The 22,658-nt window shown below is 51.8% G+C and overlaps 1 protein-coding gene across 4 annotated transcripts in view; it reads left to right on the forward strand.

Annotated features, from left to right (window-relative positions):
• Positions 1 to 7,237: 7,237 nt before the first annotated feature.
• MPP2 (MAGUK p55 scaffold protein 2) overlaps positions 7,238 to 22,658 on the forward strand; it is a 33,137-nt gene continuing 17,716 nt past the window's right edge. The window contains exons 1-3 of one of the 4 annotated variants that reach the window (XM_008012493.3): positions 7,238 to 7,514; positions 10,522 to 10,585; positions 16,721 to 16,839. In XM_008012493.3, the coding sequence (XP_008010684.1) occupies positions 10,555 to 10,585; positions 16,721 to 16,839 (150 nt within the window). In that variant the 5' untranslated portion in view covers positions 7,238 to 7,514; positions 10,522 to 10,554. Of the gene's footprint in view, positions 7,515 to 7,715; positions 7,776 to 10,521; positions 10,586 to 14,416; positions 14,571 to 16,720; positions 16,840 to 22,658 lie in introns of those variants that run through there. The other 3 variants (XM_008012494.3, XM_073005254.1, XM_008012492.3) reach the window with 3 other exon arrangements.

Consider the following 22,658-nt stretch of genomic DNA (forward strand, 5'->3'; position numbering starts at 1 on the left):
TTTTTATCTTTTTGATGAGCAGAGTGCAAAGTTGTCTCTTTAGATGGATGGATTTGGAAGGGAATTTAGTAATCTAGTTCCTATCCCCCAACCTCCCATTTACAGATGCAAAAACCAAGGCCAAACAGCTAAGTTTTTTGCCCTGGAGGAGGAAAGTGGCCTCTGAAAGCCAGAAGACTCTCACGTTACAGCATTCCTGCCGGTTGCTGTCAAGAGCTGCTAAGCTGTCCTCAAGTCCTGTGTCTGATGTCAAGCTAATAAAAGATTTAGGGTGCATTAGTAAAGGTATCTTAAGTCTAGATGCCTTCGAGATTAGATTCAGTCATGATGAGCAGCTAAGGATTAACAAGAAAGATTACAAATTGTTTTCAGGAATTTATTTCTTTAAACACTGATTATATATATAGTCTTAAGTCAAATTAACATGTTGTTTATGTTCAGCTGTTTTTGTGAGTTATCACGGTTTTGTCAATTGAAAAATAATTGATGGAAAACTAAGTCAATCTCTTTACTAAGCTTTTTACTAAGTTTACCTGCTAAGTGTGGGTCCACTACTCGCTTGCTGTGTGATCCTGGGCAAATAATCGAACTCTTCTGACCTTCAGCTTCTTCATCTATAAAATGAAGGTAATGGTAGTACCTGCAAAGCGAGGTGCAGTATCTGCAGTGGAGCCTGAGGCCAACGGCCTGGAGTCAAGCCCCAGCTCTACACTGACCAGTGTGATGCCTTTGGACAAATTACTTGACCTCTTTGCTTGTTTCTTTATCTGAGGTCTGCTGCCAAGAACTGCAGATTCCCAGTCTGCCTTGGGTGATGGTGGGTGCTCCTACAGTCTGTACTGGTGAGAGTGGGGACAGCCCCCCACAATGGCTCTGGCCTGGAAAAAGGCAATTTTGGGGGAGGGGTGGATGGTGGCTTCTCCCCTTCCCAGGGTTCCACATCTCCCCACACCAGTGCCTCAGGGAAGGGAGCTGGAAGTGGAGGTGCCAGAGAGCTTGAAACCCCTGTAGGGTGGCAGGGAATAGGCAGGAGGTCCCCTGCTCTGTCCCCAGGCACCTCAGAGAGGAGAGGTGCGCAGGGTGAGCCCAGGGTGGCTGAACCCCAATGAGGAGGACAACAAGAAGATCCCTGTGGGACATGGGGGAGGCTGGACCTGGGCAGTTGGTGCCAAGCAGGGCTGGGGACAGAGTCGCTGGGTGGTCAAGGCAGGGGAGGAGCAGAGAATAGCTCTGGGATGGGCTGTCCCGCATTTCTTTCCTGGCCAGGGCACGGCCTGGGTGCCCAGGGCTCCCCCATCATGGCTCACAAAGCATTTTTATCAGCCCAGGCAGTGGTCCAGTGGTCGCAGAGCCTGCAAGGTGGATATTATCCTGCCCATTTAACAGCAGGGAAAGCCCAGGACAAATGGCTTGCCTGAGGCCACCCAGTGTTCTCCACAGCCCCGGCCCCCTCTTCTGTCTGGGCTCCAATCTACTCTGTAAGCACTGCGTTGGTCCAGGACAAGTGGGGAGGGAAGCAGCATAGGATGTGTGCATACATGTACGTGTATGTGTATGTGAGAGTGTGTACAAGTGTGTGCGTATTTGAGTGTGTGTCTGTGTTTGTGAGTGTATGTGTGTGTCCAAGAGTGTCTGTGTGTCCAAGAGTGTCTGTGAGTGTATGTGTGTGTATGTGTATGTGTGTATGTGTGTACATATAAGTGTGTGTGTGGTGTATGTGTGTATCTGTGTGTGAGTGTGTACATGAATGGGTAAATGTGAGTGTATGTTATATATGTGTGCACTTGAGTGTGAGTGTCTGTGTATGTGAGTGTGTAGGTGTATGTGTGTATGTGTGTATGTGTGTGTGTATGTGTCTGTATATGTATGTGTGTCTGAGTGTGTAGTGTGTATATATGAGTGTGTGAGAGTGTGTATATGTGTGTATTTGAGTGTGAGTGCCTGTGTGTGTATGTGAGTGTATGTAGGGATATGTGTGTGTATATGTGAGTGTGTGAGGGTGGTGTGTGTATTTCAGTGTGTCTGTGTGTGAGTGTGTGTAGGGGTGTGTGTGTATATGTGAGTGTGTATGAGTGTGTCTATGTGAGTGTGTGTCTGAGTGTGCATGTGTATGTAGGTGTATGAGTGTGTATGTGTGTGTATATGAGAATGTGTGTATTTGAGTGTGTGTGCATATGTGTGTGTAGGGTGTGAGTGTGTGTGTATATGTGAGAGTGGGTGTGTATGTGTGTGTGTCTGTATATGTGAGTGTGTGCACACATGCAATGTGTATGTATATGTACAGCTCTCCTCCAGGTCACTAGTTCAAGCGGGGACACTCCTCTAATCTGTCTCCAAAGAGCAACTCAAGTGCCTCATGTGGTCCCCAGGGCGTCTAACTGGGTCTGCTTTGTGCTTTGATCCCCTCTTTAACTCCTACTGTCCAGAAGCTTCCTGCACTCCCTCACCCACTCCTTCATCAATCTCTGCCCTGTCCAGGGTCTATAGGGACACTTCAAATTATGGTTGGTTTGTAGGGGGGCTCCAGCAATAGACATTGGGTCATTGGGGTGGCTAGCAGGACTCCCTCTACTCCCAGAGTTTGCACTGACTTTTAAAAATTATTATTATTACTACTATTACTATTACTGAAATATTGGGGTATCCCTATGTTGCCCAGGCTGGTCTTGAGCTCCTGAGCTTAAGGGGTCCTCCTGCCTCAGTCTCCTGAGTAGCTGGGACTACAGGCATGCACTCCACACCCTGATGCACCGACTTTTGCAAGCTCTTCTCCACTTTGGCAATGGGCCACCTGTTACTGGTCCCTCACATGGTGCCCATATCAAAGCCCTTGGCGCTTCAGTGGAGGCACTGGAGGGAGAGGAGGAAAAGAGAAGTGGGTGGCACAGATGGATGTGGGCAAGGTGCCAGTAAAGAGTGTGTGGGCAGCGAGAAGAGGACATGCTATCTGTAACAGATACCTGGAGCTCCAGAAGCCCTGGGGTGGATCCTGCCTTCTGCAAGAGAACCTGAGGTCAGCCAGGACACATCAGACAGCCAGAGATAAGGACTAACCACCCACAGCCCACTGGCACCTAGCTAGAGCCTGCCTAGACCTACTCCCAGAATGGAACTGCATTTATGGAACACCTTCTGTGTGCCTGGCACGTGGCAGCCCCTCTACCTCCATCCTCTCCCAAAGTTGTTATCCCCATTATACAAATGAGGAAATTGAGGCTTGGAAAGGTTATTTAACTGGCCTAAGACACACACACGATGGGGTTGAGCCAGGATTTCAACACAAAATTGCCTGGTTCCAGAACTTCCCACCCCAATAGGGAAGTGGCCAGACTAAAATCAAGAGGCAAGGCAAAGTGCAATTGTTGGGCCAGGTGGAGGAACAGATGCTGCTTCCAAGAGAGGTTCTGGGGCTCTGCTCTCTAGAAAGGCAATCTGACATGAATGCGGGCCAGGCTGGTGGTAGTGGTAGTGGTAGTGGTGGAGGGGGCTTCAATTTCTGTCTTGAGGTTGCGTGATGAGCAAGAGGCCAGGAAATTTGGTCCTTCCCGGAGGTCTCAGTTTAGTCCTGGTGGCAAGGCAAAGCTGTCTGGATCCATTTCTGTTTGGATGCCCTGTTGAGGCAGGGACTAGGGAGGGCGGCACAGCTTTTCCTTTAGAACAGTGGTTTCCAAAGTGGGTGTGCACCTAGGGGTGTGCAAGATGGTTCTTTTGGTATGGGAAGACAAAATTGGAATTTCTATTTATAGTTAAAAAATTAATCCTGGCTTGGTGTGCAGTGACTCACACCTGTAATCCCAACACGTTGGGAGGCTGAAGCAAGTGGATCACTTGAGCCCAGGAGTTTAAGGCCAGCCTGGGCAACATGGCAAGACTCTATCTCTATAAAAAAATTTTAAAAAATTATCCAGGTGTGGTGGCACGCAGCTATGGTCCCAGCTACTCTGGAGGCTGAGGCAGGAGGATCGTTTGAGCCTGGGAGGTCCAGGCTGCAGTGAGCTATGATCACGCTACTGCACTCCAGCCTGGGCAACAGAGTAAGACCCTGTCTCAAAATATATTTATTTATTTATAAATAAATAAAAATAAAAATCCCTACATGTGTGATTTCTAATACACATACTAATTAATTGACTAACAAATATAGTTTATAGGTAAATATTTATATAATTTTATATAGTCCATTAAGGGCCCTACATTTACTTTTTTGTGTGTGTGTGTGTGTGACAGAGTCTCGCTCTGTCGCCCAGGCTGAAGTGCAGTGGCACAATCATGGCTTACTGCAACCTGGGCCTCCCGGGTTCAGGCGATTCTCCTGCCTCAGCCTCCAGAGTAGCTGGAATTACAGGTGCCCGCCACCACACCCGGCTAATTTTTGCATTTTTAGTGGAGACGGGGTTTCATCATATTGGCCAGGCTGGTCTTGAACTTCCGAACTCACATGATCTGCCTGCCTCGGCCTCCCAAAGTGTTGGGATTACAGGCATGAGCCACGGCACCCCACCCAAGTTTTTTTTTTCCTTACTGAGAAGTATAGTCCATAAATAAGGTTTCCAAAACTAAGCAGCCGCGAGTCGCAGGTGTAGAGGCGAACCACCGCAGAGGGTGGGTGTAGATAGACTAGGGATAGCTGTTGGTGGCCCCTGCTGGTCATTATAGGAAGTGCAACATCACTCAGTGCAAAGCCTTATCTGCTGAAAATTTGTAACACTCTTGAGTTTTATTTTTCTCTGCGCCTTGACTCCCAAAACTCTGGGCTGAACACCACCATAGAAAAATCTTGATTTTGGGGGAAGGAGAGATACTACCTGCACCCTTATGACCTCTGAGGCTGAGGCAAGGAGGAAAGCAGAGCTAATTACAGACCCCAGAGAAGGAGGACTCATTCCCCTCTTGAGGTAGGGGGCAGCCCTTAACTGCTAGGGGATGCATTGCCCAACCGCAAACCTGCTTCCCTTCCCAGCTACTCCATTGCCACATTGCCAACCATTAGCACCTCTATTCCTTTGGGGAACAGCTTAGGACACACTGCACCTTTATTATGGCATTCAGCTGTGCTACCAAGAAGCGCTTTTTGTATATGTAACACAGCCCTTCCTGACTTCAACCCCAGACTGTGAACTTTAGGAGGTCATGGCCCGTATCTATCTCAGTATCACAGAAAGTGGTACCTTGCCTGACACAGAAGAGGAGCATCCTATTCTGTATCAAGAAATGTTTCTTGTCTTTCTGTAACTGCACAAGGCTGTTGTGAGAATGAAACAATTTGTCAATTGTAAGGTCCTGAACAGATGTGAGAGGCTGGCATTCTGCAAAGCCTCTATTAGAGAGATACTTGTTGACTGACAAATGCAGCAGGGCAGCTGCTAAGAATAATGAGTTGGGCTCCACCTCCCCAGGTGGGCCAGAATCTGAGATCCCAGCCTGTCCTGAGTATCCTAAATAGAATGGAAGGTTTACTGTGGGTTACTGATTGAGAACTAATTAATATCTTATAGAGATTCAAATCCTTCCTCTTCCCAAATACAAATAGCTGCATGATTTCCAGCCCAGAGGTGGACAGGTGAGAGTGGAGGGTAGCCTTTATAATGGAAAGGGGAATTCTTCCTGAATTCAATTAGAAGGATTTTCTAGGCTGGGTGTAGTGGCTCATGCCTACAATCCCAGCACTTTGGGAGGCTGAGGCAGGCAGATCACCTGAGGTCAGGAGTTCGAGACCAGCCTGATCAATATGGAGAAACCCTGTCTCTACTAAAAATACAAAATTAGCCAGGCGTGGTGGCACATGCCTGTAATCCCAGCTACTCAGGAAGTTGAGGCAGGAGAATTGCTTGAACCCGGGAGGCAGAGGTTGCGGTGAGCTGAGATCGTGCCATTGCACCCCAGCCTGGGCAACAGGAGTGGAACTCTGTCTCAAAAAAAAAAAAAAAAAGAAAAAGAAAAAGAAAAAGAAAAGAAAAAAAGCTTGCAGGTAGAGGAGAGAGCTGCAAGCAATGAGCTCCAGGAACCCTCTTTGTTTAGAGACCAAAGCCTGTAATTCCTGTCAAAGCTATCTGGGGTCGATAACTTTCTTCTCTCAGTAAAAGCCTGGGGCACCTAAACAATGTGGTTTTCAGAAGTTTGGCCGCCTCTGTGGCTTTTCCCTATATCCAAACTTACACCCTTGGAATTCAGGGGAGAGCTGAGTCTTGGGACCTAGGGACCAGTTCCCTGCTTTCGGGATAGATTCCCATATCTGAGATTTCCAAGCAAGCTTCCAGGATGTAATCCATTTCTTTTCTTTTTGTTTCTTTTGAGACAGGATCTCACTCTGTTGCCCAGGCTGGAGTGCAGTGTTGCAATCTCGGCTCACTGCAGCCTCAGCTTCCCAAGTAGCTGGGACTACAGGCGCGCGCTGCCACGCCCAGCTAATTTTGTTCATTTTATCTTTTGTAGCGATGGGGTTTCACTATGTTGCTTAGGCTAGCCTCGAACTCCTAGGCTCAACCGACGCTCCCGCCTCGGACTCCCAAAGTGTTGGGATTACAGGAGTGAGCCACTGCGCCCGGCCAAAGATGCAGTTCATTTATGATCTTAGGAATCCAGTTAGCAAGGAAGAGGGATGACTCCCACATCTTGCTGAGGGTAACTGGACGGGGTGGCAGAACGCCGAGGTCGGATAAGTAGCGTAGCTGACCCCAAATGCCAGGCGCACTGCACAGAGCCTCCCGTATTTGGAGGCCCAGTATCTTTTACGAGCAGATCTGGGGTGGAGCCGGAGGCTGGGCGAAGGCGGGCCAGTGGGTTTAACCCTTTATTTACTTCTTGGGGCTGGGACTCTGAGGAAGGCTAGCCCGTTACTTCTTTATTCCATAGACAGGGAAATAGACCAGGCCTCCCTCACCCAGACCTAAAATAGGCTCTCGAATCCTTTCACGAAGACATTTCCTCTTTTTTGCAAATTTTCTGGAAAGTCTGGAATCCAGATACCCACCCTCCGAGTCCTTAAAAAGCTGTCCGTGATCCCGAGGCCTTCTGGGGCTGGTATCCTGCTTCCCGGGAGATAAAGTCTTCCTGTTCCTTTTCTCAATATGGAAGCAGGATAACCAGGAAAGGTGAGGCACATCTGGAACTAGAACGCGGGTCTAAGCCAAGAGGGGTGGGCGGAGTAATCAAGCCGGTCTCATTCGGCACTTTAACCATCGCCCTTTTAAGGGATCCTTGGGAGCCGAGGGACACCAGCGGGTACCGGTACCAGTCCTGCCTCCCTAACCCGTCCTAGTGGGACGGCGTCGTGGTCTGTGCGGTGCCTTCCAAACCACTACCTGGCTGCCCCCGTACCAGCTGCTGGGAAAGACTACTTCCTCCGAGTTGTGCCGGCCTCCGCGTTCTTCTCCCCTCCCCTCTCTGCCGGGCCTCCGCCCCCTCGCGGAGAGGCCTTGCCGCTTTAAGAGCCGGGCTAGCGATTGACAAGCAATAAACGGTGAGCGCCCGGCTGCGCTGGAGCTGCCCGGAGCTAGGGGCTCCCCGGGGCGCAGGTAGGCGTCCCCTGGCCCCCTGGCCACCACCCACCCCAAGACCTCCGCCTCCTTTTCGTCCTGGCACGGCACTTAGGACCCTATTCACTGGGTTTAAACTCCACAGGCCCCTTTCACCCAGGCACGTTCCCTCCCTCTCCACCCGCCCCCGCCCCTGGGCCCTCTTTCTGGGGTGCTGGTTGGGAGAACCAAGGCCCGCTGCCCATTGACGTTGGTCCGCGCCCCTGCGGTAGGGGCTCCAAAGTGGCTTCAGGCACCAAGGTGGTGAGCTGTGAGGGGCCCGGGTATCCGCGCGGCCTCCCTGGGGTCTGTGCGGGCTGGGGGGACTTGGAAGCCCGGCATTACGTAAGAACCGTGCTGTTAGCGCTTCCGGGGGTTGGGGAGAGAAACAGAGGTTGCGCTTTGTCCCGGTGGTCCCCGGTCCCCCTAGGCGGCCAACACCACAATCTTCACTGGGAGGGGGTCCCCAGAAGGGGCGCGCTGCTTCTCCCGCTTCCCAGGCTGTATGTAGCGGGGCGGGTCGGGAGCTAGGGTTAGGATCTGGAGACTTGGGAGGGGACAGGTGCCAGAAGCGAAGAGCCAGGGTTAGAAAGTTAGGTCAATTAAGCGGGGGGGGGGGGGGGGGGGGGAGGGGGGGATAAGGACGGGGTGGGGGTTGGTGGCTGGGGCAGTCATTTAGTGACCTCATCCCTGGTCTCCGGCGGGGCGCGCAAGCAGAGAGCCTTCTTTGATGGCTCGCAACACGCCCCCCTCCCCCAGGTCCTAGCGCCCAGTGTGTTAGGGCTGGGTCCGCTGGGGCAGGAGTGATCCGATTGTCCAAGCATGCACGTTCGCCTGGCTTTTCGACCCCATCCTCTGACCCTCAGTTCTGTCCAGGCCTCCCCGCGACCTCTCGCTCTTCAAAGCGCCTTTGTCAGACCTGTCTTCTCCGCACCTCTTTGTATGTGTACGGATGGAGGGATGGGTGGGAGGGAGGTTGGAAGAAACCTCTCCCTTTTACGGCTGGTCCGCTCGCCTACGGACACTTTGGGTGATGGGGATATCTCGGAGGCAGAGCTGAGAGGGCATCTGGGCCCAGGCTTTTGGAAGCCGAGGTGCAAGTTCCCAGATGCCTGGGTGCAGGACCTTGGCACGGAGCCAGGCTAGCTTGCCTGGCACTGCCGTTCTCTTGTGGGCACAGCCAGGCCCCGCCCTCTCAGAGGCTTGGACAGGCTTGGGGGAGCAAAGCCAGCCGATGCTGTGGGAACCGACTCCCCGGCAGAAAACCCAGGCAGGCTGGGCAAGACTTCTGAGCGCAGGGATTTCATACAGGATTCTCCCTGCCTTTTCCCACCCTCCGCGCTCTAGGGAAGGAGGACTTCTGGAGTCAAGAGTCTCTGACCTTATGAGGGAGAGCAGCAGCAGCCAGAAGGCTCCAGGTCATCAAGGCCTGGGGCGGTGAGGGAAGGGATCCCTCCTCCCTGCTCTCTAGAAGTAGAGATTGGCACCAGAGGCACGGGCCCGCACAGTGGATCCTGGGCATTTCTTCCAGCCGGGGTGTGGCCTGAATAGGGGTGCCCTTCCCCTTACTGAAAGCACGTTTCTTCCATGTCCTCAGGGGCAGAGCCGGGAGGAAAGGGAACCATCCCCCTCACTTTTGTAATTTCTGTCACCTGAGCTCAGGTGACCAGCTCAGGCCTGAGAGGGGAATGGGAGCAGAGAGGGTTTTATTGAAATCAGGTACGAGTCCTCTGGGAAGAATCCTCTTTGGGGGCAGGTGGAGTTGCTGTGGTTCCCTCATCCCCAGGACTCAGCAGGCATTCAGTCCTAAAGTAGGCACTGCCAGATGCTTCCCCCCACTCCCCACCCCTGCTGTGAGCCACTGCCTCCTGTTGTCATGGCAACTAGGAATTAGGGTTTTATCCAGCAGCACATGCCCAGGAAGGCAAAGGGAAGAAGGGTGGGGGGTAACCCCCTGCCCTCTCCTGAGAGAACGAAGGAAGCCCAACCTAGCCTGGGGAGGCCCTGGAATGGAAACTGGGGCTGTAGACTCCATGCCTGGTTCTGCCCAGAGCACTTGGTCTCCTTGTGCCAGCTCTGAGCTAAGAAAGGGAGAGAGGAGAGAGAGCCAGCCAGAGGGGCCATGGAGAGGTACATGTAACTTCTGTCAGCCCCCCGGATAAATGTCTGTGAAACATCGACGCTTTGGTAGGCCTAGGTTCCAGAAGCAAATAAAATCAATGTGGTTCTGGCTCTCAGGGAACCTACAGTCTGGGAGTACTCGTGTTTTCTACTTTGACTCAAATTCTGGACTCTTCCATTATTTTTTTAAATGACTTTTTTTTTTAAAGACAAGTTCTTGCTCTGTTGCCCAGGCTGGAGTACAGTGGCGCAATCATGGTTCACCACAGCCTCGACCTCCTGGGCTCAAGAGATCCCCCTGCCTCAGTCCCACAAGTAGCTGGGATCATAGGCACGCACTGCCACACCTGGATAATTTTTAAATTTTTTGTAGAGATGGGGGTCTTGCCAGGTTGCCCAGGTGGGTCTCAAACTCCTGGGCTCAGGTGATTCTCCTGCCTCAGCCTCCTAAAGTGCTGGGATTATAGGCGTGAGCCACCTTGCTCAGCCAAATTATGTTCTTACCCTCTAAAAATTGTACTTGTTCCTTCTTCAAACAAACAAACAAAAAAGACAGCAGGAAGAAACACTTTATTTATATACTTATTTTTGAGTCATAAAACCTGGATTTTCATTCTAGCTCTCCTTATTAGCTTTGTGATCTTGGGCACATCAGTTAACCTCCTTTATCCTCCCTGGTCTCCTCCTCCTCAGAGAAATAGGCGTGTAATACCTGCTCTTCCTGCTTCCCAGGACTGTTGGAATCATTGTTGTTCTCTAACCCCCACTTTCTGGGCAGCACCTTCTCCCCTACCTTGCTGACTGGTCCTGAAGGGGAGGCTCTTCCTGTTCCCTTCCCCATTGCTTTGCCCTTGTATCTGCTCATCCTTCTCTCTCCCCTCTCCAGGAGAGACGTTTCAGAGTCCTTGCCTCCTTCACCATGCCGGTTGCCGCCACCAACTCTGAGTCTGGTAAGAAGTGGGTGAGGATGTTAGCTTATTTCAGTGGTTCACAGGGTACCAGGCGAGGACTTAGGGGTGGGCACTTGCACAGGTCCAGATAAGGACCAACTGGCTCCACTGCTCTTCCATCCTACCACTCAGCCATTCCTTCTGGCAGCTGCTGTGGCCATCTCCTCTGTGTGGGTTCCTGTGCTGGAACGGAGAAGAGAAGGAATAAGACCTGTACCTGCTCCCCTGCTCCAGTGTAGGGCTGGAGCACAACTCACTTCTGTGGAGGGCAGGGGGATGCATGCTCCAGAGGTGACCCGTACTATTGCTGGAGGGCAGTGGCATGGGACCAGGGCTTTAGGAGGTGGCCTGGGAGCTGGGCCTTGGAGAATGGCTTGGGGATGGAGGGATTACAGCAGTACAGCCTGGGGCTGAGAAGTCCATAATCACTGCCCACTAGGCCAGCATGTGCCACAGGTGGACAGGTGGTACTGGGGGCCAGGAAGCTCTGAGTGAAGGAATGAGAGAATACCAGGTCAGGATACCTGGGCGTGGCTCTGTAGGAGACATTAGGACAAGGGAATGGGCCACTCAGATAAACTAGCAACGCCTCAGTAGCAAACTGCTTAACCTCTTGGAGCTCACATTTCCTCTTCTGTGAAGAGGCTGCTGTGAGACGCAAAGGCTGTGATGGGAGAGCACATTACTTTTAGGAATAGTCATACTTATTATACTGCTGTTGCTGCCACTGCCACCAAGTTGTTATTGTTGTTTTTAAGACAAGGTCTGGCTCTTTAGCTTAGGCTGGAGTGCAGTGGTGCAAGCTTGGCTCACTGCAACCTCTACCTACCAGCCTCAAGCCATTCTTCTACCTCAGCCTCCCGAGTAGCTGGGACTATAGGTGTGCACCACCATGCCAAGCTAATTTTTGTATTTTTTGTAAAGACAAAAATGTTGCCCAGGCTGGTCTCAAACTCCTGAGCTCAAGTGCTCCACCTGCCTCAACCTCCCAAAGTACTGGAAATTCAGGTGTGAGCCACTGTGCCTGGCCTGAGTTGTTATTTTGGCATTAACCCTGTGTCCTTGAAACAGTCACCTCCCTTTGAAGACCTGAGAATTCCCTAAGATGAGATGATGGGACAAGATCAGTGTCTTAACGTTTTTGGTTTTTTTGTTTGTTTGTTTTTTGAGACAGAGTCTTGCTCTGTTGCTCAGGCTAGAGGGCAGTGGTGGGATCTTGGCTCACTGCAACCTTCACATCCCAGGTTCAAGTGATTCTCCTCCCTCAGCCTCCCGAGTAGCTGGGATTACAGGCACCCATCATAATGCCCAGCTAATTTTTGTATTTTTGTAGAGATGGGGTTTCACCATGTTGGCTAGGCTGTCTTGATCCCCTGACCTCAGGTGATCCACCCACCTTGGCCTCCCAAAGTGCTGGGATTACAGGTGTGAGCCACCGCACCTGGCCTGTTCTTAACTTTTATTGGTCCTGAGTCACTTAGAATCTGGTGACAGCAGTGAGCCCTCATCGTAGACATATGCATCCATGCACAAAAGGTACATGCCACTCTAGGAGCTCATGGATTCCTGTAGTGCACGCAGGACCCCAGAAGGTTGAGTTCCCTGTGATAGAGGCTCTCTGAGTCCTGGGCAGCTGGGAATTGCTATGGTTCTGCTCTTGAGTTGTCTGAACTTCCCCCTGTCTGGATGCCTCCCTCCCATGCAGCTCCTTCCCTTGCTCGAGGCCCTGCTACTGCCTCTGCTAGAGAGGTTCCAGGGCTGCCACTTTGGGTAGAATGATTCCTCTGTCCCTCCTCTCTGAGAACGTGAAGGGAGTGAGCCAGGGTCTAAACTGTGGCACACTTGTCCAGGAAAGGCCTCTTCTTCTTGCAGTGGAGGGATGGCACCAATGTCCCCAGCTTCTGCAGCTTTGGAGGGCTCAGTGCCCCATCTCCCGTCCAGCCTGCTGGGCTCCCTGGGGTCTCCCCGCCTCTTTCAGCCTGCCTAGGCCCCACTGTAAGCTGCTTAGGGGTTAATTAAACCCACCCCTGAGTCCGTGCTTAATGGCCTGTCCATCGGGGCTGCCTAGTAAACCCATCAATGGTGCCTGACTGGGGTGTAGGAGGAGGAGCAAGCCCAGCAATTTGGCTTCCTTGTTGCAGACCACTTGATGGGGGCGTGGTGGGGAGGATGGGGGACAGGGAGTGGAGCCTTGGGGTGTGGCAGTGGGTTTTGCTTCCTCAAAGGACTCCTGGGGCTCCTGCTCCCCTTGTTCGAGGGGCTGCTTCTGGCTTCTCATATTCAAAGGAAGAAGTACAAAGTGTTTCTCTTCCTTCAGGCAGCCTCTGTCCTATCCCGAGCTACATTAGCTCCCAGCTTCAAAAATCTAATGCTGGGTTCTGCCCCTTATTATCTGGTGGTCATTATACTTCCCACAGGACAGAGAGACAGCTGTGTCCCTGCCTCTGAGTTCAGGCTCCCTTCCCTCCTCCTTCCCTGGGAGATCCCTGTCTTGGACTCTGTGAAGGGCAAAGCTGACAAGGTCCTTTTTCCGCCCTTCCCCATGGGTCAGTATGGTTGTTGGAAGGGAGGGAAAAGGTATAGGTGTATTCCTCTTGCAGAGAGACCCCATATCTACTTTGGGTAAAGTCAGGGGCCCTTTTCCTGAGAGTTGGGAGATAAATGGGCAATGGCACTGGGTTGAGAGCTTAGAGATCCTGAACCTGGCATCTCCTGATCTGTAGCCTTGCTCCCTCTTCCCCTGTCACCAGATTCCCTTCCTTCTTTGGATCAAGACTGGGATCTGTGGCTGCTTTCAGGTGGAGCTGTTCCTTTAAATCTCTCCTCCATCCCTGGGTTACTGTCCTGGTGTGTAATTCTGCTACCATGGAAACCCCAGGGGTGCAATGAGACCTGGTGCCACTCCTTGGGGAATGGCTGAGTGGAGGCTGCAGTACCCTGGTGGTGGCTTCTTGGGTACAAGATCTCAGAGGAATGGGGTCACCGAGGTGGAGCTGAATCCCTCCCTTCTGCCCACACTTTTCCCTGTGTGCAAATGTGCCCTCACTTTCCCTTGCTGGGGAACTGAGTTCCAAGATGCCTGACTTGCTTCCTGGGCATCACCCCCTTCATCAAGGGGAAGAACTCATAGGAGATAGGGGAGGGGAAGAAGCTGCTGTGAGGCGGGGGGTAAGCAGGGCTGGGGCACGGTCCCTACCCACAGCAATGTCACCCCTCGCCCCCTGTATCCTGCCTCCCAGTGGCTGGCCGCGGGCTGGTAGGGGGAGGCGTTTGGGGCTTGAGGTATTTGCCCCATGCCCAAGTGAGGCTGCCTCCCGGTGGAGGGCTGAGTCGTTCTTGGGGACTTCCTTCGATTGAGGGACCATTGTAAAGGAAGCAGGGCCTGGAGAGGGGACTGAGAGCAGAGGTCAGAGGGCATAGGCAGGAGTTGGTATGGGGTGTATCAGAGGAGGGACTTCTAGAAAAGAGGGTGCAGGGACAAGATGGGTCAAGACTTTTCTCCCTCGGGTCTCCTGAAGCTGGCTGTGAGGGGAGGGTCTCGGGGTACCTCGCCAGTCTTGAAGGGGCAGCATGCCTACCCCCTCCCCAAAACCTCCTGTTAGACGCTTCCTCCCCATCCCCACCGACACTGACATGCTGGGGATCGGGCCATCTGTGGGACTAGGGCTCCCTCCCACCACCTTTCTCCCACCCGGGTTACCGCCTGCTCTGCACAGCGCAGCGCCGGTCGGGGGCTTTAGCCAATCAGCAAGGCGATCACGGCAGCTGAGCCTTGCTATTGGCTGGTTCCTCAGAGGGCGCTCCCCGACTCCCGCTTTCTCTAGCCCCGCCAGGCTCTGGCTTGGGAGGCGGCAGACGGCGGTGTGGAGGACACTCCCGGAGTCCCTGGGGCTGGGGGCCGCCATGGCAGGCAGCCCAGGCAGCGGGGTCTCCTTGGAGGGTGTATCCCTGGGCTCTTCTGAGGAAGCGGAGCTCCAGAGGGAAGGTAGGGAAGGGTGGGCCAGATGGGGGCGGGGCAGCTGGCCCCTTAGCCTACCTTCCTCCAGCAGAGTTGGGGCATCTGGGGAGGGTGGCCTGGGAGAGGTCATCTGAGGGCACCTTCAGGAGAGCTGTCCTGGGCAGAGGGCACCAACTCCCTTGGCTCAGTCCTCCCCTGGATAACTGACGGAGGGAATCTGGCATACCCTGGCAGGGAGGGAAGGGTCCCTGCCCTGGCCTCTTTCAGAGCCCACTGGGGGCTTCGCAGGTCTCTGACCAATGCCAAGCCCTGGCCTGGGCAAGAGGGGTCTGAAGGCCAAGCTTGGACTTTTTTTCTGGAGAAGGCAGGGAGCAGGAGGAGGAAGGAGATGGGAGGCCAGGAGTCCCTGAACCATCTCTGACAGCTCCAGTTCTAGTGCCCCCTCCTCTCCACTCCTGTTCCTTCCTGGGGGAGGGGAGCACTGACAGGAGCATTGAGAGGCGCCAGGGGTGCATCCTCCCCCGTCCTCCATGGCTTGGGTTCTGTTATGTAGATGTAGGCATAGGTGGCATGGTGGCAGAGTAATGATACCCCCTGCCCATCTCTGCCCCCAGCTGGGCACATTCTGTTTCTCACTTCCTTTCCCCGGAACTTGCCACAGCCTGGAACTCCCACCTCTGCCAGTGAGTGAAGGCAGCCCCCACCTCCGATCTCGGGGGCGTTGTTGCGGCCCAGCTGCAGGTGTTATCATGTCCTCTGTTATGTCCCATTCCGGGCTGAGAGTTTGCTTATCCCTGTGATGACTTGGTGTGACCTTGGCCTTTGGGTGCCCACAGTCATTCCAGGCCTCCAGTGCCTGTTTCCCTAGCTCCTGCCAGCGTTCCAGGCTTCAGCTTTGACTTCCTATCATCTATGTTAATTTCTCAATTATAGATCATTGCCACTCAGAGCTGAAGGGCCTGTAGTCATCATCTAGCCCAACCCATCCATTTTACAAGCAGGAAAGACTGAGGCCAGTGAGGGACAGTGACTTGTACAATGTCACACTGAATTAGTGGTGCTTAGACTGGAGGCTCTGCAGGCCCTGGCTCCTGTGTGGCTGCCCGCTTGACTTTGGGCCTGTACTCAGGGACTTGCTCCAAGTACTGTCTGTCTCATCCTTAAGCCTGCCAGGTGCAGGTGGCTGAGTCCTGGGCTTCAGCCCATCTAGAGATTGAGTGAGGAACTTGTGGTTTTCTTTCCTTTTTCTTTTTCTTTCTTTCTTTCTTTCTTTCTTTTTTTTTTAACACAGTCTTATTTTTTAATTTTTATTTTATTTATTTGTTTGTTTGTTTTTCGAGACAGAGTCTCACTCTGTCACCCAGGCTGGAGTGCAATGGTGCAATCTTGGCTCACTGCAAGCTCCGCCTCCCAGGTTCACGCCATTCTCCTGCCTCAGCCTCCTGAGTAGTTGGGACTACAGGCGCCCGCCACCATGCCCGGCTAATTTTTTTGTATTTTTAGTAGAGACGGGGTTTCACTGTGTTGGTCCAGATGGTCTCGATCTCCTGACCTTGTGATCCACCTACCTCGGTGTCCCAAAGTGCTGGGATTACAGGTGTGAGCCACTGCTCCCAGCCAGAGACAGTCTTGCTCTGCCACCCAGGTTGGAGTGCAGTGGCGTGATCTCAGCTCACTGCAATCTCTGCCTCAGCCTCCTGAGTAGCTAGAATTACAGACCTACACCACTATGCCTGGCTAATTTTGGTATTTTTAATAGAGATGGGGTTTTGCCTTGTTGCCCAGGCTGGTCTTGAACTCCTGGCCTCAAGTGATCCACCCAACAGCTTGTGATTTTTCTGGTGCAGGGCAGGACCTGGAACCTGACACCTGCTTCCCTTTCTCCCTTCCCCCCACCTCAGAGTCTCTTCCAGCTGCCTGGAGCCTCCCACCTACTCAGGCTGGTGTTACCTAGGGTGGAGAGAACAGGCCAAGGAAACTGTCCCCTTCCTCAAGGACCCCTGTCCCAGGCATTCAAGGGCCTGGGGTGCCTGTGCTGGGCAGGGAGGGGAATGTTGTCGGGGAGGGGCTGTCTTCTGTGGGATATAGGGGTGGGGGAGTGGCAGGTATTGTGGTGTGTTTTAGTCTTCTGTACCCAGCTGGTACCTGTGTATCTCACTGCCCATACCTTCCCCCAGCCATGCAGCAAGTCCTGGACAACTTGGGATCCCTCCCGAATGCCACAGGAGCTGCAGAGCTGGACCTGATCTTCCTTCGAGGCATTATGGAAAGTCCCATAGTAAGATCCCTGGCCAAGGTACAGTGCTCCAGGGAGGTGGGCACAAGGGCACTCTGCCTGGGGAGGCACATTAGGGGATGGGGTATTAGCTACAGAGGGCCCTGGGAATGGGGCATGTGGCACAAGAGGGCCCCCTGAAGGGAATTGTAGAAGAAAATCATGCCCAGGTGGTGACCTGAGTGGCAGGTAGACAGGGCTGCCCCGGCACCTGTCTGGTGAGTGCGTGGGTGGATGTTTGGTGACCGCCAGCTTGTGGAGTGTATGATTGGTGTGGGCCAGCATGCACATGTTGGAGAACCTCTAGAATTCATCTTGCTTGTCCTTCTGCCTTTGGGCATTTTGTGTGCATGTCTTTCTAAGGTCACCTGCTATGTATCAGGTTGGGGAGAGATTCACTGAAAGAGAAAATTATAGGACAATTTGGTAATGACAGTGATAGAGGTGGATACACTAGGCATTTTGGGAGCATAAAGTACAGATGCCTAACCCAGCCTGGGGTGGGCAAGGAGGCCTTCCTGGAGGAAGGAGCACTTGAGCTGAGTGGAAGAATGAGGAAGAGGGGGAGGGCATTCTGGGCCACAGAAGAGCTTGAGCAGAAGCACAGAGGTAAGAAAAAGTCAGGAGTGTGCAGGGGATTGGAAGTGCTGGTGTGAGGCTGAGCCTCAAGCGTGAGACAATGCGAGCTGTGCAAAGGTTGGGGGCTGTGTGTGGGTGCTTGGGCGTCCTTCTGTGAGTGTCGTGAGTATCAGGGAGGCTTTACATGTGGTTTGTTTTTTTTTTTTTTTGAGACAGAATTTTGCTCTTGTTGCACAGGCTGGAGTACAATGGCATGGTCTTGACTCACTGCAACCTCCATCTCCTGAGTTCAAGTGATTCTTCTGCCTCAGCCTCCTGAGTAGCTGGGATTATAGGCATGTGCCACCATGCCCAGCTAATTTTGTAGTTTTAGTGGAGATGGGGTTTCTCCATGTTAGTCAGGCTGGTCTTGAATTCCTGACCTCAGGTGATTTGCCTGCCTCGGCCTCCCAAAGTGCTGGGATTACAGGCGTGAGCCACCACGCTTGGCAGGCTTTACGGTAATTAAGCAGGGATGTGATGGCCAAATGTGGGTGTTTTAGGCACCCACATGGAGAACTGTTGGGGAGTTATATCTGGAGTTGGAGAAGCCAGTTAGTGGCTCTTTAGTGGGTTAAGTATAAGATGCTGAGAGCCTGAACTGGAGCTGTGGTCCCAGACCTTAGGGTAAACTGGTGGAACTTGGTGTTTGGCAGTGAGGGCTAGGGGACAGCAAGGCACCTGGGGTCCTGCCCCAGGGAGTGTGGAAGGATGCCCCCTCTCCTGAGGAGGGGAGGTGGGGATGGTGCCCATGTCTGCATTGGAGGCAAGGCTGGGAGCTGTGGGAAATCAGACCTAATTTCTCGGATTTCTTGGTAAAGGTGGAGGAGTCCTCTCCTGTGAATTAAGAATCAGAGATGGAGCAGGAAGATTCAGAAGGGAAGGTCTGACTGGTCACTGAAGGGGAGAAGGAATTAAATGGATGGGGACCTCGACTGTCTATGTCAGGTGCCCGATTTCCCAGGGTGGGGGTAACTCCATCCAGGGAGGAAGAGAAAGGACAGGGGGCTTTCGTCCAGGGCATGTGCTGGCCTGGGGCTGTGGAAGTCGGATGCAGGGAATTGTGAAGGGAGCTGGTGAGAGAGGCTCAGAGAAAAGAGGCCCAGACTGGAAAGAGGTAGAACAGAGAGAAAATGGAGGTGAAGGCTCGGTGGCTCTCTGAGGTCACAGAGTATTTGAGGGGTAATGGTGAGGATATAGATGGAAGAGAAAAAGACCAAGGTCAGAGGAAGAGAGGTAGTAGGTGAAAGTTTTCCAAGGAGGACAGCTCTAGGGATGCCATGATAATGTAGGGCGGGGCTGCAGTGGACAGGTAGGTCATCAGTGTTGAAGACGTCCATAAATGGAAGGCTCAGGAGTGGGATGGGCTTGTCCACACAGCCATTGGCATGTAGGGCTATGGCAGGCATCAGGGTAGGGAGAAGACTGAGGCAGTCCACAGGGTTTTCAGTGCATGGTGGTGGAGGTAACCAGGAAGTCAGCAATAACAGCAAGGGTGGGGAGGAAGAAGGTACAGCCAGGTGATGGGTTTTCTATAGAGTGGGGACTCTGTCACAGCCTGGCTGTGTCTGGCCTGTAGTAGGAAGTTCTGGGGAAGAGAAAACTGAGCAGATTGGAGGAGATTGGAGAAAGGCAGGGTGCTTTTCATTCAGCAATTGAAGATCCTACTCATTTACTAAAAATAAAGACAAGAAGCTGGGAGTAGGGGCACGCACCTATAGTCCCAGCTACTCTGGAGGCTAAGGTGAGAGCATTGCGTGAGGCCAAGAAGCTCAAGTGCAGTTTGTGTAACATAGTGAGAGCTCGTCTTCAATAAATAAGTAAATAAATAAAAACAGGCCAGGCGCGGTGGCTCAAGCCTGTAATCCCATCACTTTGGGAGGCCGAGATGGGCGGATCACGAGGTCAGGAGATCGAGACCATCCTGGCTAACACGGTGAAACCCCGTGTCTACTAAAAAAAAAATACAAAAAACTAGCCGGGCAAGGTGGCGGCGCCTGTAGTCCCAGTTACTCGGGAGGCTGAGGCAGGAGAATGGCGTAAACCTGGGAGGCGGAGCTTGCAGTGAGCTGAAATCCAGCCACTGCACTCCAGCCTGGGCGACAGAGCGAGACTCTGTCTCAAAAATAAATAAATAAATAAATAAATAAAAACAAGGGATTATACATATTTCAAACATAGAGACGTTCCATGAAGGCAGGAATGTTTGTCTCTTTGATTCACTGCTGTATCCCCAGAGCCTACAAAATGCCTGCTCACTGAGTATTTGTTGAATGAATAAATACGAAAGAGTATAAAAAATAACATAATAAACTCCTGAGTACCCATCTCCAAAATGTTAATAATGTTTGTTTTGACTCTTGCCATTTCTTAAGAAATAAAAAGTATGAGGCGCACAGCACGGTGTGGCTTACAGCTTTAGTCCCAGCACTTTGGGAGACCGTGGTTGGTGGATCACTTGAGCTCAGGAATTCAAGACCAGCCTGATCAACATGGTGAAACCTTGTCTCTATAAAAAAATAAAATTAGCCAAGCATGGTAACATTCACCTGTAGTCCCAACTACTCAAGAGGCTGAGCGGGGAGAATTGCTTGAGCTGGGTAGGTTGAGGCTGCAGTGAGCCATGATCACGCCACTGCACTCCAGCCTGGGTGACAGAGTGAGACACTGTCTCAAAAAGAAAGAAAGAAAGAAAGAAAGAAATAAAATGTTTGACACAGTTAATGCCTCTCCTCCCCTTCTTCATTTTCACTGCATTCCCTTCCCACAGGTAACCATTGGCTAGAGATTGATGTCATTTCACTGAATGTTGGCTTATCTTGCCTGCATATGTGTTTAGCTGTAAACAATATACCTTGGTGTGATTTTTTTTTTTTTTAAAGACAGGGTCTTATTCCATATCCCAGGTTGGAGTATAGTGGACCCCTGTTCTATAGTGAAACAATTATAGCTTACTGCAGCCTGGAACTCCTGGGCTCAAATGATGCTCCTGCCTTAGCCTCCTGAGTAACTGGGACTACAAATATGTACCACCATGCCTGGCTAATTTTTAAATTTTTTTGTAGAGGCAGAGTCTTGCTGTGTTGTCCAGGCTAGTCTCAAACTCCTGGCCTCAAGTGATCCTCCCAGCCTCTCAAAGCACTGGTATTATAGGCATGAGCCACCATGCCTGGTTCTACCTTTGTTAGGTGTGCTTTTTTTTTTTTTTTCCCTGGAGTCTCACTCTGTCGCCCAGGCTAGAGTGCAGTGGTACAATCTCGGCTCACTACAACCTCCGCCTCCCAGGTTCAAGTGATTCTTCTGCCTCAGCCTCCCAAGTAGCTGGGACTACAGGCACGTGCCACCGTGCCTGGCTAATTTTTTTTTTTTTTTTTTGAGACAGAGTCTCACTCTGTCACCAGGCTGGAGTACAGTGGCACGATCGCGGCTCACTGCAACTTCTACCTCCTGGGTTCAAGTGATTCTCCTGCCTCAGCCTCCCGAGTAGCTAGGACTACAGGCACGTGCTGCCACGCCCAGCTAATTTTTGTATTTTTAGTAGAGATGGGGTTTCACCATGTTGGCCAGGATGGTCTTGATCTTTTGACCTCGCGATCTGCCTGCCTCGGCCTCCCAAAGTGCTGGAATTTTAGGCGTGAGCCACCGTACCCGGCCATTTTTGTATTTTTTTTTTTTTAGTAGAGACAGGGTTTCACCATATTGGCCAGGCTGGTCTCGAACTCCTGACCTCATAATTCTCCTGCCTTAGTCTCCCAAAGTCCTGGGATTACAGGTGTGATCCACCATGCCCAGCCATTATGTGTGCTTTAAAAATTTATATAAATGAAATGATAGTGTAAGGTGCTTCTGTTTTTGAGATTTCTATTTCATACAAGTAGTACAGCTGTCGACCTAAGTATAGATAGAGATAGGGAGATTCACTTGAAATGTTGTATGGTGTTCTGATACAGCAGTCCCCAACCTTTTTGGCACCAGGCACCAGTTTTGTGGAAGACAATTTTTCCACAGATCAGGGTGAGGGGGGTGGTTTCGGGATGCAGCTGTTCCACTCAGATCATCAGGCATTCGTTAGACTCTCATAAGGAGCACACAACCTAGATCCCTGGCACGTGCAGTTCACAGTAGGGTTGGCGCCTCATGAGACTCTAATGCCACCACTGATCTGACAGGAGGCGGAGCTCAGGCAGTAATGCTTGCTCACCTCCTGCTGTTCACCTAGTTCCTAACAGGCCACGGACCAGTACTGGTCCATGGCCTGGGGGTTGGGGACCCTGTTCTAATATATGAATAGAGCTGTTTGTTTATTGGTTCCCCCCACCGAGAGATGTGTATGTCACTGCTGATTTTCCTCTCTGAAAAACAGTGCTGCAGCATCCTTATATCTATCTGCTTCTGCATGCATGTGAGGGTTTCTCTAGAATGGACACTTGGCAGTGAAATTGATGAATATGTGCAGTTTTGAACCTCAACATCTGTAACTTTCCAAAGCGGATTTCAGAGTTGGGTTTATGAGACCACATCACCTCTGGGTACTTTAGCTATTGTCTCCACAGTGAGACAGTGAGATTTTGCTTTGGGATGGCAGAGTCTCAGAGTGAGACAGCCCTCTCGACAATACCCTTCAAAGCAGGATCCCCCTTGATAGCATTACTCTCTGGTCCAGTCCACTTGACAGTCCGCTCGACAGCTCTCTAATGATGGGTTTGCTGGCTGGCTATGTCATTCACTCATCCATCCGTCCGCCCATCCATCCATCCATCCATCCATCCATCCATCCATCCATCCATCCAACGAATACCTATTTTGCACTTACCACATACCAGGCACAGTGCTGGGGTTATGACAGTGAACTGCCAGATAGTTTGTTTTCCTGATGAAGCCCAAGTCTGTCTTCCTTTCACTGGACCCCACAAGCTCCAGTCCTGGGACCTCACAGTAAAGCCTAATTGAGAATGAACCATTGTGCTATGTCACATTGTAAGTAAACTCCCTTCTCTAGAAACATTTCTGGGGAGAAGTTGGTCAGGGTTTTTTCCAAGAAATTTCTGGTATGGTTCCGGATTCATAGAGCATAATAGAAGAGATTATGGACATTTCTTCCCCTCTGAGACCCCCAAAACGAGACTAATGGGCTAAGGCAATCCAGTGACTTCTCTCTCCCTGTGGTTGTGCAACAAACAGGAAGTGAATCTCCATAAAGGAGCCTACCTGAGCTCATTGAA

The sequence above is a fragment of the Chlorocebus sabaeus genome, chromosome 16, assembly GCF_047675955.1.
Source record: "Chlorocebus sabaeus isolate Y175 chromosome 16, mChlSab1.0.hap1, whole genome shotgun sequence".
Taxonomy (NCBI): Eukaryota; Metazoa; Chordata; class Mammalia; order Primates; family Cercopithecidae; genus Chlorocebus; species Chlorocebus sabaeus.